The sequence below is a fragment of the Ovis canadensis genome, chromosome 9 (genome assembly GCF_042477335.2).
Source record: "Ovis canadensis isolate MfBH-ARS-UI-01 breed Bighorn chromosome 9, ARS-UI_OviCan_v2, whole genome shotgun sequence".
NCBI lineage: Eukaryota > Metazoa > Chordata > Mammalia > Artiodactyla > Bovidae > Ovis > Ovis canadensis.
Window position 1 is genome coordinate 23,845,210 of NC_091253.1, and position 14,548 is coordinate 23,859,757.

The 14,548-nt window shown below is 66.9% G+C and overlaps 2 protein-coding genes across 4 annotated transcripts; one reads left to right on the forward strand and one right to left on the reverse strand.

The window, feature by feature from the left end:
- Window positions 1–360: 360 nt before the first annotated feature.
- Window positions 361–10,537, forward strand: OPLAH (5-oxoprolinase, ATP-hydrolysing). Its single transcript, XM_069599574.1, has 27 exons — window positions 361–962; window positions 1,427–1,650; window positions 1,722–1,913; window positions 2,412–2,511; window positions 2,585–2,708; window positions 2,871–3,066; window positions 3,134–3,299; window positions 3,385–3,523; window positions 3,617–3,684; window positions 3,812–4,077; window positions 4,164–4,276; window positions 4,362–4,532; window positions 4,669–4,806; window positions 4,887–5,025; window positions 5,154–5,266; window positions 5,496–5,647; window positions 6,209–6,369; window positions 6,450–6,551; window positions 6,622–6,796; window positions 8,242–8,426; window positions 8,545–8,691; window positions 8,775–8,909; window positions 9,091–9,240; window positions 9,350–9,507; window positions 9,614–9,774; window positions 9,960–10,057; window positions 10,328–10,537. The coding sequence occupies exons 1-27, from the start codon at window positions 737–739 to the stop codon at window positions 10,472–10,474; spliced, it is 4,146 nt and encodes a 1,381-aa protein (XP_069455675.1). The 5' UTR covers window positions 361–736; the 3' UTR covers window positions 10,475–10,537.
- LOC138445640 (sphingomyelin phosphodiesterase 5-like) lies at window positions 10,145–13,353 on the reverse strand. Of its 3 annotated transcripts, none has more exons than XM_069599711.1 (8): window positions 13,223–13,353; window positions 11,850–12,761; window positions 11,683–11,755; window positions 11,319–11,459; window positions 11,132–11,221; window positions 10,974–11,037; window positions 10,762–10,897; window positions 10,145–10,690 (listed from the first exon to the last, which is right to left on the reverse strand). In XM_069599711.1, the coding sequence occupies exons 2-8, from the start codon at window positions 12,672–12,674 to the stop codon at window positions 10,598–10,600; spliced, it is 1,422 nt and encodes a 473-aa protein (XP_069455812.1). In that variant the 5' UTR covers window positions 12,675–12,761; window positions 13,223–13,353; the 3' UTR covers window positions 10,145–10,597. The 3 variants fall into 3 exon arrangements, with proteins under 3 accessions (XP_069455812.1, XP_069455810.1, XP_069455811.1); XM_069599709.1 differs by lacking the exon at window positions 13,223–13,353 and adding an exon at window positions 13,020–13,186 and having other exon boundaries at window positions 11,548–11,755; XM_069599710.1 differs by lacking the exon at window positions 13,223–13,353 and adding an exon at window positions 13,020–13,177.
- Window positions 13,354–14,548: the final 1,195 nt, after the last annotated feature.

Consider the following 14,548-nt stretch of genomic DNA (forward strand, 5'->3'; position numbering starts at 1 on the left):
TGCAGCCCGGAGCCTGCGCCCTTAAAGCAGCCCACTTCCCCCTCTCCTCCTGGACCAGCTTCAAAGGCCAGCAAGGGTCAAGAGAGTGCAAAGCCGGGGGTGGGACGGGGGCCAGGGTGTGGACCATGTCCCTACCCGTCTGGCCCCCTGTCTGCCTAGTCCCTGAGGTAAGGGGCCCGCCTTCACCTGCTGCTGCTCTTGGGAAGCCCCCTTATCCCCCACCGTTCCTTTTCTAGAGCCCTTCACAGCTTGAGCCCACCTCAGACCTGGGCAGGCAGCCTGGCGGCTTTCAGTCCACAGGGGAGCACTTAGGGGAGGGGCAGCCATCCTTCCCGTGGTCACGGGACTGACCAGCTGTCTGGCAACATCAGCCAGAGTGCCGCAGGGTCGGCCAGGGAGGGTGGTGTGGAGGGCCCCCTGCCCACAGCGCCTGTGGGGAGCGAAGGCTTTCTGCAGGGTTCGAAGTCCTGGCTGCCGGGGACCTCAATTCCAGCCTCCCGCGTCGCTCCCCGACTCCCCCGCTCCCCCTCAACCGCGGCCCGCTGGGGCGCTCTCCGAGGTCGTCTGGGCAGCCTGCTCCCCTCTCCCGGGGCGCCTGGAAGAGGCTTCCCGCGGCGTCCACGCCAAGCGAGCTCCGAGCCGGCGGAGGGCCGGGCGGCCGCCGAGCCCAGGTGCCCGCGGGTCGGGCCGCGGGGTGGGGCCGCGCCTGCACAGTGCTTCCTCCGCGGGGATTGGCATGGAGACGCCCGCTGCCCTCCGGCCCAACTCGGCCCCGCCCCGCCGTACTCGGGATGGCTCGCAGTCGAGGGAGGGGACGGCTCCGGGCCGCCCGATCTTGACGCAACCGGAGAGCCCGGAGCGCCGGGACCGGTCGTGCGGGGGGCGGGTCCCGCTTCCGGGCTGGGGGCGGGAGCGGGCAGGCTGCCGAACGGACGGCGAGCGACCCGGAGCCGACAGGCCAGGTGGGGACCCTCCCCGCTCCTCTCCGCACACCTCGCCCCCGATCGCCCCCGCCGCGCGCTCCTCCTTGCCTCGCGGCCCCCGCCCCGGCCGGCCGTCTGCGCAGGCTCTGCCCGGTCCCCGTCCCCTCTTGCTCCAAGGTCGAGCCTTCCTTCGGGCAGTGGGCCTTCTCTCACCTGCTCCCAACGCACGTGCTTCTTCCTGCTTAAAGGGTCCAGAAACCCCAGCCCCAGGGCTCCTACTGCATCTCCTCCTCGGAAAGTCCTGCTCCAGGAGGCCCTGGGTTTCCGCCCGCAGCCCTGGGCATTGGAACTGGGGAGTAGGCACAGGGGGCATTAGGCCCAGCCCGGACTTACCCAGCTCTGGCTCCACCCAGGGCCCCTTCTGGGCCCGGAGTCGCGTCCTCTCCCCATCCCAGCTCTGCTCAGGGCTGCCCGCCTGTGGATGACCCACTGCCTCTGGCCAGTTCTCCCAGGACTGCCGGCTGAGGAGTCGCTGCTGGACTCCAGCCCCATCACCATGGGTGGCCCGGAGGGGCGCTTCCATTTTGCCATCGACCGTGGAGGCACCTTCACAGATGTCTTTGCCCAGTGTCCAGGGGGGCACGTGAGGGTCCTAAAGCTGCTTTCAGAAGACCCTGCCAACTATGCGGACGCCCCCACTGAGGGCATCCGCCGCGTCCTGGAGCAGGTAGGCTGGGCAGGGTGGCAGGTGGAGGGGTCTCTGGGCCAGAGGCCTGAAGGCTGACCACGTGGTTCCAGGAGGGGGGTGTGCTGCTGCCTCGGGACCGGCCGCTGGACACCAGTCGCATTGCCAGCATCCGCATGGGCACCACGGTGGCGACCAATGCGCTGTTGGAACGGCGGGGAGAGCGGGTGGCGCTGCTGGTGACGCGCGGGTTCCGAGACCTGCTGCACGTGGGCACCCAGGCCCGCTCAGACCTCTTTGACCTGGTGAGCTCATCCAAGTCAGCGGTGGCTGACTCCATAGAACACGTTTTCCCTGGGGCGCCTGGGCCCCTCAGGGAGGGCAGTCCTTGGAAGGGTCAGTGCTAGCCCAAGGCCACAGCTGATAGCAGGTTCTGGACACTCATGATGGGATGCTGCGTCCCTCCAGCCCTGAGTGGCCATGTGTTGTTCTGGGCCTGTCCTCCACTCTGCCACGTCCTGGATGCTGACCCTCACCCCTCTGCGGGGTTCTGGGATGGAACAGCTCTATGAGGGCAGACAGCTGGCAGCACTCAGATGCCTGGGGGCAGAGAGCCACCCTGGGTGGGCCTTCCTTGGGCCACCCAGTCTGACTGTCTCCTGGGACCATCCCGTCTGACTGTCTCCTGGGGCTGTGGACTGGCCCACTGGGACACATCCCCTAGCCTGCATCGACCCATCCACGCAGGACCCCAGCAAGGACCCTCAGGCCTGGGCCACCTCTGAGCTTCTGCCCGCCCTCAGGCCGTGCCCATGCCCGAGATGCTGTATGAGGAGGTGCTGGAAGTGGACGAACGGGTAGTGCTCTATCGAGGGGAGCCGGGTGCTGGGACACCCGTGAAAGGTACGGCGGAGTGCTGGGGGCGGGGCAGCAGGCCCTGACAGCCTTTGACCCCGATCCCGCGGCTTCCTCGCAGGCTGCACAGGGGACCTGCTAGAAGTGCAGCAGCCTGTGGATCTGGGGGGCCTGCGAGGGAAGCTGGAAGGTCTCCTGTCCCGGGGCATCCGCAGCCTGGCCGTGGTGCTCATGCACTCGTACACGTGAGTGGGCTGTGGTGGGGCGGGGGCAGCGGGCCGGTCCGGAGTGCTGAGGGTGGGGGCGGGACGGCGTGCGGGGCGCGGGCTGAGCGGGGCGGGGGGGCGGGGATGCGGGGTGCGGGCCGGTGGGCGGGGTTGGGTCTCAGTGGCGCTCGGTTCTCCTAGGTGGGCCCAGCACGAGCAGCAGGTGGGCGCCCTGGCCCGGGAACTGGGCTTCACGCACGTGTCGCTGTCCTCGGAGGCCATGCCTATGGTGCGCATCGTGCCCCGGGGGCACACGGCCTGTGCTGACGCCTACCTCACGCCCACCATCCAGCGCTACGTGCAGGGCTTCCGCCGTGGCTTCCAGGGTCAGCTCAAGGTGAGACCCCCTCCCTGCCCGCCCCTGGCCCGCCCCACCCCGCCCCTCACCGCCCGCCTGCCCACAGGACGTGCAGGTGCTGTTCATGCGCTCTGACGGTGGGCTGGCCCCCATGGACTCCTTCAGCGGCTCCCGCGCTGTGCTCTCCGGACCTGCTGGGGGCGTGGTTGGTTACTCAGCCACCACCTACCGGGTGGAGGGCGGCCAGCCAGTCATCGGCTTTGACATGGGAGGTATGAGGGCCCGAGGGTGGGGTCCGGGGGCCTCAGTTGCTGGGCTGGGTAGCATCTGGGTCTCCTTGCTCCCCACCCCCACCAGGCACGTCTACCGATGTGAGCCGCTATGCTGGTGAGTTTGAGCATGTTTTCGAGGCCAGCACGGCTGGTGTCACCCTTCAGGCCCCCCAGCTGGATATCAACACGGTGGCAGCGGGTGGGGGCTCCCGCCTCTTCTTCAGGTCAGCACCATCCCGCACCTGTGCGGACACCCCCAGCCCCACCTCCCTAACCCACCTCCCAGCACGCCTCCAACGCCAGTCCCCTCTCCAAAGGTCCGGCCTCTTCGTGGTGGGGCCAGAGTCTGCGGGAGCCCACCCTGGTCCCGCCTGCTACCGAAAAGGTAAGTGCTGGCATACTGGCCCTGAGACCCTTCCAGCACAGCACAGCCCCTCCCCCAGCCCCACCCCCACTGGCCACGCCTGGCACCCACCTACAGCCCCAGCCCCCACACTGTGCACACCTCCCAGGGGGCCCTGTGACAGTGACGGACGCTAATCTGGTCCTGGGTCGCCTGTTGCCTGCCTCCTTCCCCTGCATTTTTGGGCCGGGAGAGGACCAGCCACTGTCCCCAGAGGCGTCCCGAAAGGCCCTGGAGGCTGTGGCCACGGAGGTCAACAGCTTCCTGACCAACGGGCCTTGCCCAGCCTCCCCACTGAGCCTGGAGGAGGTGGCCATGGGGTTTGTTCGTGTGGCCAACGAGGCCATGTGTCGGCCCATCCGTGCTCTCACGCAGGTACGCCCACCGCTGCCCTTGCCTGTGGGGGGAGTAGGGGGGGCCAGGTGGATGGGGGGGCCACTGATCCCCTTCTGGTTCCCCAGGCACGAGGCCATGACCCCTCGGCCCACGTGCTGGCCTGCTTTGGGGGAGCTGGTGGGCAGCATGCTTGTGCCATCGCCCGGGCCCTGGGCATGGACACTGTGCACATTCACAGGTGTGTCTGGGTGCAGTGCGTGGGTCCGGGGGGCGCCCACTTTGGGAGACACTGTACCCGCCACTCTGCCATCCTTGTCCTGTAGGCACAGTGGACTGCTGTCGGCGCTGGGGTTGGCCCTGGCTGATGTGGTGCATGAGGCACAGGAGCCCTGTTCCCTGCCCTATGCTCCTGAGACCTTTGTGCAGCTGGACCAGAGGCTGGGCCGCCTGGAGGAGCAGTGTGTGGAGGCCCTGCGGGCCCAGGGCTTCCCCAGGTGGGGCTCTGGGGGCTACCAGGCCACCTCACTTGGGGTCCGGTCAGCAGCAGTCGGGGAGGGCTGGGCTCTGAGAGCTGCAGGAGGCTCCCCCGCCCGGCCCCCCATGCGAGCACCCCGCCTGCCACCATCACAGGTCCCAGATCAGCACTGAGAGCTTCCTGCACCTGCGCTACCAGGGCACAGACTGCGCCCTAATGGTGTCTGCCCACCAGCACCCGGCCAGTGCCCGCTCGCCCCGAGCTGGTGACTTTGGGGCGGCCTTTGTGGAGAGGTATGTGACCTCCGCCTCCCAGGAGCCCGGGCGCACGGGTTGGCCTGGCTGCCACCCCTGACAGTCCCCTCTGGGCTCAGGTACATGAGGGAGTTCGGCTTCATTATTCCTGAGCGGCCGGTGGTGGTGGACGACGTGCGGGTCAGGGGCACAGGCAGCAGCAGCCTTTGCCTCGAGGATGTCCCAAAAGTCCATAGCGGGCCTCCCCGGGTAGATAAGGTTAGTGATCCTGCCTGTGCCCACCCACCCACCCACCCACAGCCACTGGGACACGAGGACAGAAGTGGAGGGGGAGACGCAGGGAGAGCTCCGGGCCTGGAACCCTGCTTACCTCGCACCCTCCTCAGATGACCCAGTGCTACTTTGAGGGGGGCTACCAGGAGACCCCTGTGTACCTGTTGGGAGAGCTGGGCTGTGGGCACAAGCTTCAGGGGCCCTGCCTCATCATTGACAGCAACAGGTGGGCTGAGGCCTGGCCGGGGTGGGGGTGTGTGGGGTGAGGCCCAGGGTGAACTGTGGGGCCCTGGCTGGGGGTGGGGTGGGGCGGTCCTCTGGCCCCAGCTGCAGGAGTGTGGAGGACTTTTGGGTCCCTTCATGGTTGGGATGTTCCTTGGCCTGGGCATGTGGGGAACCTGGTTGGGTGGGGGTCTGGCCTGGCTCCTCCAGCCCCTCTGCGCCCCTGCCCCCAGTACCATCCTGGTGGAGCCAGGCTGCCAGGCAGAGGTGACTGAGACTGGGGACATCCGCATCTCTGTGGGGGCCGAGACGGCCAGCATGGTGGGCATGCAGCTTGACCCCATCCACCTGTCCATCTTCTCCCACCGCTTCATGAGCATCGCTGGTGAGTGGCTGCACAGTCCTGCTCCCTCGCATGCTCCCTGCGGTGCAGGGGCGGTTCTGCATGCCGGGCAGTGTGTGCTGGGGTGCCTGGCAGGGGTGTGCAGGGAGAAAGTGCGATCGGGGGAAGGGCAAAAGCAGAGCCTCTGAGCAGTGGGGCAGGCAGTGTGGCCCTGGCCCTGGGATGGACCTGCTGCACCTGCAGGTCTGGGGCAGGGGGGTGCTTTTGCCCTCCCAGCACCGTGTGATCTGGGCTCTGCACAGGGAACCCAGGCTCAGGGTCAGGCTAGGTGCTTGCTGGGGCCACCAACATTGGGTTCTTACTGCAGGAGGCAGGGTGTGGGGTTGTTGGGGGCATTGGGCAGGGCTGAGAAGGGAAGGGCTGCCCTCGGCACGAGAAAGACGTCTGGCCACGTCCTCATGTGTCTAGGTAGACCATCACCTGCTTCGGGTCCTGGGTCTGGGACTCAGAGGCCTTGAAGGCAGTGGGCCCTGCCCCTCTGTGCCCGGGACGGGCTGTGGGCAGCATGGGGCCGGCGGGCATCTGGTCACTATGTGCCCCCAGAGCAGATGGGCCGCATCCTGCAGCGCACGGCCATCTCCACCAACATCAAGGAGCGTCTGGACTTCTCCTGCGCCCTCTTTGGGCCCGACGGGGGGCTCGTCTCCAACGCCCCTCACATCCCTGTGCACCTGGGTGCCATGCAGGAGACGGTGCAGTTCCAGGTTCGGGAGGCCCCTTCCCCTGATCCCCCTACCCCTCAGCCCTGCCCCCTCCCCACTCTGCACCTGTCTCCTGGCTTCAGATTCAGCAGTTGGGGGCTGATCTCCACCCCGGCGATGTGCTGCTGAGCAACCACCCCAGTGCAGGGGGCAGCCACCTGCCAGACCTGACTGTCATCACACCGGTGAGGGGCGCTGCCCAGGGACCCATGGAGGAGGGCCACCGGCGCCACTGACCGTTGCTCTCACCCCTAGGTGTTTTGGCCAGGTCAGACGCGGCCTGTGTTCTATGTGGCCAGCCGTGGGCACCATGCAGACATTGGGGGCATCACACCAGGCTCCATGCCCCCCCACTCCACCAGCCTGCAGCAGGAGGGTGCGGTCTTCCTGTCCTTCAAACTTGTGCAGGGGGGAGTCTTCCAGGAAGAGGGTGAGTGGCACTGGGCTGGTACACCTGGCTGCTTCCCGCCTGCCCTACCCCCAGGCTGGCCTCCAGGCTGGGGGAGCCAGGCGGTGACCCCGCAGAGTGGTTGCACAGTATCTCTCAGAGATAATCAGAGGCGCTGAGCTAAGTTGTGCCTGGGCCCAGGGAGGCCTCAGTGTTTTGGGGGTGGGGAGTTGGCCAGGACACCCAAGGGTGCAGGAGAGGGAGAAGCCTACTTCAAGGTGGGCAGCTGCTTCTGTTTATAATTCGCACTTTGGTTTGCACCGGGTCTGGGGGCTGCAGAGAAACAGGGGTGCCAGGGGCTGCAGGCTCCTGAAGAGCTTCCCTGGGCCTGGGTGGCGGGGCAGCTGTGAAAGGCGTCAGCCGGGCCCGAGCTGGTCTGCTGGTGCACCTGCTGACATGCGGTACATAGAGAGTCCAAGGATGGCCTGCAGGCCAGGAGGGGGGGTGGGGCGAGGGCTCTACCTGCCTTGGAGGATGCTGAGCCTCAAGCTGGGGACAAGGGTGAAGGTGGTTTGGAGGTCAGGGTTGGTGTCTGGTGGGATTTCGGCATGGGGGAGGGAATGAAGTTTGGACAGCTGTAGGATGGAGGTTCTGGCTTTGTGGTTGCTGAGGAGGTGGGGCAGCAGCTTTGGTGGAACCTGGGGGCAGAACAGCCAGTGTGAGGCAGCCAGGGGTGAGAGCCCCGGGGGCATCTCAGAGTGAGAACAGGTGATGGGTGACCGGACCATGTGCTGCTGTGGGTGTGAGGACACAGATAAAGGGGTCGAGGCCTGGCTGCTGCCTTGGTCAGTGTGGGGCGGGGGCAGAGGGCAAGGACCCCTGAGGGACATGAGCAGGCAGAGGACCTGGTGGCCAGGAAGCCTCAGAGAGGATCCTGACCCAGACTCAGGAGAGGCGCTTTCCTGAGGCACGGAGTGGTCCTTGGGGTCAAACCTGTACTGCTTGCCATGGGTGGAGTCTTTGTCCAGGTCTGCTGGGGCCAGGGATGGGGGGACAGACAGCCATGCTGATGCTCTTTCAGTGATTGGCCATGGCCGCGAGTGGTGGGCCCTAGGGGGGAGGGTTAGGTAAGGGAAGTGGTTTTTCCTCTTGGCGGGAGGCCTAGAAAAGGCTGGAGAGTGGGCCAGTGGGGAGGTAGGGCAGGAGGAATGGAGGTGGTGTGGAGAGTTTGCTCGGGGAACCTGCGCCCTGCCCCTGCCCTTACCTCCAGCCCATGTGTGGTCACAGCAAAGCTACCTGTCTATTCTAGGGTGCCCTGGGGGACTGGGGTGTGAGGAGAAGGTTCAGCCGATGGGGGAAGAGTCAGCAGAGTGGTAGGGAGCCAGTGCTGGGCCAACACGTGGAGCCTGCAGTGCCCCGGCAGAGGAGCAGGGCACCAGGTGGCCCTGGGACTCCCAGGTGGCTCAGTGGCGGTCCCATCCATTTAGCTGTGACTGAAGCCCTGCGGGCGCCAGGCAAGATTCCGGGCTGCAGCGGAACACGGAACCTGCACGACAACCTGTCGGATCTGCGTGCCCAGGTGGCGGCCAACCAGAAGGGCATCCAGCTGGTGGGCGAGCTCATCGGGCAGTATGGCCTGGACGTGGTGCAGGCCTACATGGGCCACATTCAGGTGGGCTGGGGGCAGCAGGGCAGGCAGCTCTGTGCTCACCCCCAGGTGGGTGGGCAGAGGAGGAGGGGGCACCTGGCCCACCTGGAAGGGACATGGCTGATGCTGAACTCCCCACCAGGCAAACGCGGAGCTCGCTGTGAGGGACATGCTCCGGGCCTTTGGAACTGCCCGGCAGGCCCGGGGCCTGCCCCTGGAGGTGTCTGCAGAGGACCACATGGACGACGGCTCCCCCATACGACTCCGAGTGCAGATCAACCTGAATCAGGTCAGTCTTCGGAGGGGGTACCTCCTCGGGCATCACGGGCACGCCCGGCGGGCTGCTGACCTCTCCCCCACTCTGGTGGGCAGGGTAGCGCGGTGTTTGATTTCAGCGGCTCAGGGCCGGAGGTGTTCGGCAACCTCAACGCGCCGCGGGCCATCACGCTGTCTGCGCTCATCTACTGTCTTCGCTGTCTGGTTGGCCGCGACATTCCACTCAACCAGGTGCGAGGGGCTGTGCTGTGTGCAGGGACAGCGGCTCCACCCCAAGCCCACATCACCCTCAGTGAGCCCGGGCGAGGTCAGCTCAAGGTCGGCCTGATCCTAGGCAGCAGGTGGTGTACTTCCCTCCACAGCCCCCGCCCCCCACCTCCCCCCATTGTTGAGAGCCGCCCTTTGCCCTCAGGGCTGCCTGGCTCCGGTGCGCGTGGTAATTCCTAAAGGCTCCATCCTAGACCCTTCTCCCGACGCGGCCGTGGTGGGCGGCAACGTGCTCACGTCGCAGCGCGTGGTGGACGTCATCCTGGGTGCCTTCGGGGCCTGCGCCGCTTCCCAGGTGCGGTGGGCCCAGGGGACGCTCTGTGCGGCCAGAGGCGGGGATGGGCTGCGGGCGGTAGGGAGGGGCTGCACTCGCAGCCAGCGCAGCGACCCCTTGCCCCTGCCAGGGCTGCATGAACAACGTGACCTTGGGCAACGCCCACATGGGCTACTACGAGACGGTGGCGGGCGGCGCGGGCGCGGGTCCGGGTTGGCACGGGCGCAGCGGCGTGCACAGCCACATGACCAATACGCGCATCACCGACCCCGAGATCCTGGAGAGCAGGTGACGGCTCGGGGTGGGTTGGGGGTCGGGGGACGGGGCTGGGCAGCGGGGCCGGGCGGCGCGGGGGCGGGGCCGGCTGGGCTGAGCTGAGCCCCGGACGGTGCAGGTACCCGGTTATCCTGCGCCGCTTCGAGCTAAGACTGGGGTCCGGGGGTCGCGGCCGCTTCCGGGGCGGCGATGGCATTATCCGTGAGCTGCTTTTCCGCGAGGAGGCGCTGCTGTCCGTGCTGACCGAGCGCCGCGCCTTCCAGCCGTACGGCCTGATGGGTAGGTGGATCCCTCCCCCTCCCCCCTCCCCCCTTCCCCCCCCACCCCGCCCAGCCCCAATCGCTGCGGGGAGTCTGTTCCCCACCCACCTCCTGTCCCATCTGTCCTCCCGTTTAAAACACCCCCCCCCCTCCTCCATCTCTCCCTTGCCTCCTGGGCCACTCCCGCCTTGCTTCTTCCTGAAGGGGGTGAGCCTGGTGCCCGGGGCCTAAACCTACTCATCCGGAAGGACGGCCGGACAGTGAACCTGGGTGGGAAGACCTCGGTGCCCGTGTACCCTGGGGTAAGGACTGCGGCCTGGCCTGTCCCATCCTCACTCCCCCACCCCCAGTGGCCCTCATCCCACAGAGGGTGAATGGAATTTCGGAGATAAGCGGAGACCGAGTTTAATTTGGCTCCTACAAGAATAGGGAGCCGGAAAAAAAGGGGCCCGAGAACCCGGGCTCCGGGGTCCAAGCTGGCCGATATGGACACGTTGTCCTGTGGGGATGGGCCTGTAGCGGGAGGCAGGGCAGCGCCAGGCCCAGGCTGATCCTGCCCCTCTGCTCCACAGGACGTGTTCTGTCTCCACACACCAGGCGGTGGGGGCTACGGGGACCCGGAGGACCCCGCCCCACTGCCAGGTTTGCCTTTGCAGCCCCTAGCCTTCCCCGAGCGGGGCAGCGTGTATGAGTACCGCAGGGCCCAGGAGGCTGTGTGAAGGAGGGCCCACACAATAAAGATCCCTGAAGTCGCCTTTCCCTCTGGCGACTGGCCAGGCTCACGTTCTGTGTCACCGTCCGTCTTTCCACCTGTTCTGGCACCTGTCTCCTGCAAGCTGGCCTTAGGAAGACGTGGACACTCGGAGCCGAAGTCCCACGGCCAGGTGGTCTGTGAGCCCGGCCAGGGCAGTGCTGAATGTCACCTGCTCCACCTCCTGGAGGGTGGGAGGCAGGTTGGAGAGTCGCCCCAGTGCGGCAGGCCCGCACCCTGAGCTCTGGCACTTACCGGGCTCAGAAGGCCTCCAGGCGTGCTGCGGTAGGTGATGTAGTCCAGGCGCCGGCCCCGCCAGGACTCAGCTGGGGGGCCTCCGCGGGGAGGGCCTGCCAGGTAACGGCGGCGCCCTTTCTTCTGCTCCAGGGCCCTGAGGAGGGGCCGTGTCACCAGGGTCAGGGCACCCCTGCTTCCTGACCTCGTCTGACCCCCAGGTAGCCACTCACCTACGCAGCATCTCCGGCGAGCAGGCCACAGAGCGGCGGAGCTCGGAGGGTCTCAGCAACGTCCCTGGGGTGGGCGGGGAAGGGCATTGTCAGTGGGCGCCTCCGCAGAGACCGCCTGAGGTCCCCACGCCCCCATCAGGGTGCCCCAACCTGCGTACCCAGGGCCCAGGGCTGCTCCCGGCGCGTGCCCAGCCGGCAGGGGTCCCGGAAGCAGCTGAAAAACTGGTGCTCCTGCTCCTGCTGGTGGTCTGTGGAGAGGCGACATTCGGGGTGTGTGTGTATGTGGGTGTTTGTGTGTGTGTGTACGCGCGCGCGTGGGGTTGGGGGAGGGGCGGGCCGTCTTACCTAGTGAGCAGTTGTCGAAGTTGAGGTCACCCAGGAGCACGCTAAAGGCCACAGCCTCGTCACTCTGGCGGCTCTCCGCCTCGAACTGCCCGGCCCAGTCCAGGAGCACCGTCAGCTGTTTGCAGCGCAGGAGCCCGTCCTCTGCGGAGCGGGGTGGAGGAGCCGGTGTCCGCATCCTGGACACCCAGCTTCGCCCCCCGTCCCACCCTATTCTGATCCGCTAGCCCACCTAGGGACTCGCGGCGGCTGGGGCAGTGAATAAACTTTGCAAGGAGGGGAGGTGCTGGCCAGGGTCGGGACTCGCTGCCGCCGCCGCCCCGCAGAGGGGCCTCCTGCTTTTGCTTACGAACCCGGCAGGGCTCACCGCTGGGCGCGTGCAAGTGTGTGCAGTGCAGGAAGCCCACGACGCGGCGCCCGTCCAGGATGCCCAGCTGCGCCTGCAATACCACGGACCTTGGCGCTCCTTCGCGTGTTCTACTCCAAGCCCCGCCCCTCCCTGGTACCGCAGGGCCACAGACAGGGGACAGGTACCTGCGCGGAAAGTAGTCCCTTGGAGGCCAGAGCATCCTCGCCACGTGCGTGGGGGAAGGACTGGAAGGCAGCACGCAGCAGCGGATAGCGCGAGGCCAGCAGCAGCCCACTGCCCAGCAACTTGAGGTGTAGGCCGTGCTGCAGGCCGAATGTGCCCACGTCGTACAACACCGGGCCCAGATTAGATGCCAGGAGGCTCACCAGGCGTCGCTCTGCGCGAAGATCGAACGCCTCCTGCAGGCACACGAAGTCCAGACTCGCTGGCATGGCTCCCGTCAGCACCCCGCACGGCATCGCCTGCACTGGCGAACCGCAGCCTGTAGCCCCATAGGGCGAACTCCGCAGGCCGGCGAGCAACACTGCGGCCACGGCTGCGGCCCGCCGCTGCGTGTGGGGCAAGTTGTTGAAGCGCGCCAGCCCGTCGGGGAGCAGGCACAGATTTGCGCTGAAGAAGCCGAAGCTGCGCGCGGGCTCAGTGCGGGGGCACCAGGGCGCAGGGGGCGCCCAGCACCGCGGAGGAGGCTGGTAGCAGAAGGGACGGCGCCAGGCCTGCAGCAGCAGCCAGAGCAGCAGCGCCGGGAGAGTCAGGGGCAGGGCCGCGAGCAGCAGCAGCAGCGCGCCCGCGGCGCCCCCGGCGGTTCTCAGCCAGCTCTGTTCGCTCCGGCTCTCGGCCGGCGCCCAGCAGCCCAGCAGCTGGTCCAGGGCCCAGTAGGCCGGGAAAAGCAGCGCGCGGGTCAGGCGGTGGAGAGCGTGCAGCACAGGGTGCGGGAAGGGCGAGGGTCGTAGGGCGCAGGGCGTCGGGGGCCAGTTGGGCGGGGATGGCATGGCGCACGAGGCTCCTCGGCAGTGTGAGTCTCCGACGACTCATTGGCTTCCAGCGTGCGAGTCGATCCGTGCGTTCGTCCCCGGGAGCTGCAGGGGAGTCGCAGGGGTCAAGGCCACGTGGCACAGCTTGTGCGCGGGGCAGGGAAGGCTCTGTGCCCCGCGAGCTTGGGGGTGCGGACGCTGGCAGAGCCGCCCGGGAAACCGCCCTCTGCTCACTCGCGCGGAGTCTCTGCGGCGGTTGGAGAGAACCAAAAGGAAAGCAGAAGGGACCCTGGTCCCGCCCCAGAAGCCCCTCGCCCCGCCCTCCCCTAAAAGCCTCAAGGAGAACCCGCAGACCGCGCGGACCAGCGCAGCTCCTGGGTGCAGCCACACCCAACAGAGGCCGACACTTTTCCCGAGTCTGGCGGCCGGACGGGAGTGCGATGCGCGCTGCGTCCAGCTCTCTGCCTCCTCCCGCCAGTCAGGGTGAAGTGGCCCTTCGCTCCTGCTGCCCAGACTGCGGCGTATACCCCACCCCGACCTGTGCCCAGGTTCGTGACGTCTAGCACCTGAGTAGAAGACACGCCCGCAGATGGGCGGACTCGAGCAGCCTAACCAGCCGCCAGCTCTGCGCCGGCTCTATGGGCCTACCACGAGAAACTTCCAGTCTGGGGGAAGGACCGTTGGTTCGGCTCTGCGCGGCCGGCCTGGCCTTCCGGGGCACGTGAGCCAGATGGGAGCCACTCTGTTGGGTCCCAGGGCCGAGCTGCCTGGCCTTGCTCAGATGCTGCCTTGCCCTCCCCTCCCTGGCCCCCATCTTTCTCATTCCAGCTGTGAAGCGGTTCCTAGAGCTCTTACGGTTGACTCCTAAATTGCGCTGAAGCTTGGACCAGGATTGCCCTTTCCGCCTGCAGACACAGAGAAGGGGCTCTGCTCCCCGCACCCCTACCCCCGCACCCGCCCCCCCCCCCGCCCAATCAAATTTTCCAGAAATCCTGGATCCCCTGTAGAAATCAAGGTCTGGTGCTGGGTGTGCTCGTTCCTCCCGTCCTGTCGTTCAGCCTTCTCAGCAGACAGAGCTAGGCACACCTAGGGCTCTCTGCCTGTCTACACAGGGGCTCTGCCTGCCTTTCCCAGGGGTCTGACTTATCTGCTGAAGTAGGCCTGGGGGAGGGGAGTAGGCTGTAAAGAGGCAGCAGCTCTGGGGCCAGAGACTCCAGCTTGCCCAAACCCCCTCTCCTCTGTACCCCCTTGCTGGTAGCTGACATGAACCCATGCCCAGTGGCTCCTCTGTCCCCTAGTGATCCTCGGGCTGGTGAGCAGCAGTGCTAGAGAAGCCTCCTGGCTGGGGTCCGCATCCCCACCACCACCTCTGGCCTCCTCCCCTTCTGCTCTCATGCGCCCTCTCTGCTCCTCATGCGGGTCCTGAAGGGACAAGCGCCCTGGCCTACACTCAGGGAATCCTGCACTCCCCACCAGCCTTCCCTCTCTGAGTCTATAGGTTACCTCCTGTGTCCCCTCCTACCCCATCCCACTCCAGCTCTCCTGTTCTGCTCTCCTGTGGCCTGTGCTGCTCAGCTGCACCCCTTAAGTAGTGGGGAGCTGTCTTCCCAGCTCTGACTCTCACAGTCTAGTCCCTTCCTATGGGAGCCTTTGGCCTTGCAGGGCCCCCACCTCCCTGGGCTACCCAGTGCCCAGGTGCGAGTGAGTCTGTTTCTCCTGGCTCCCGTCCCTTTAATGTCCCCCTGCCCTTGATGAGGGTCCAGAAAACATGTCCCCACCCTCCTTGTCCCTGCCTGGTGCAGAGGGAGGCGCTCCTGTGCCCACAGCCTCCTCTGGAGCCCACTCTGCCTTCTGCTCTGGGTCCAGGCCTCACCCGGCCGCCAGCAGGTGGC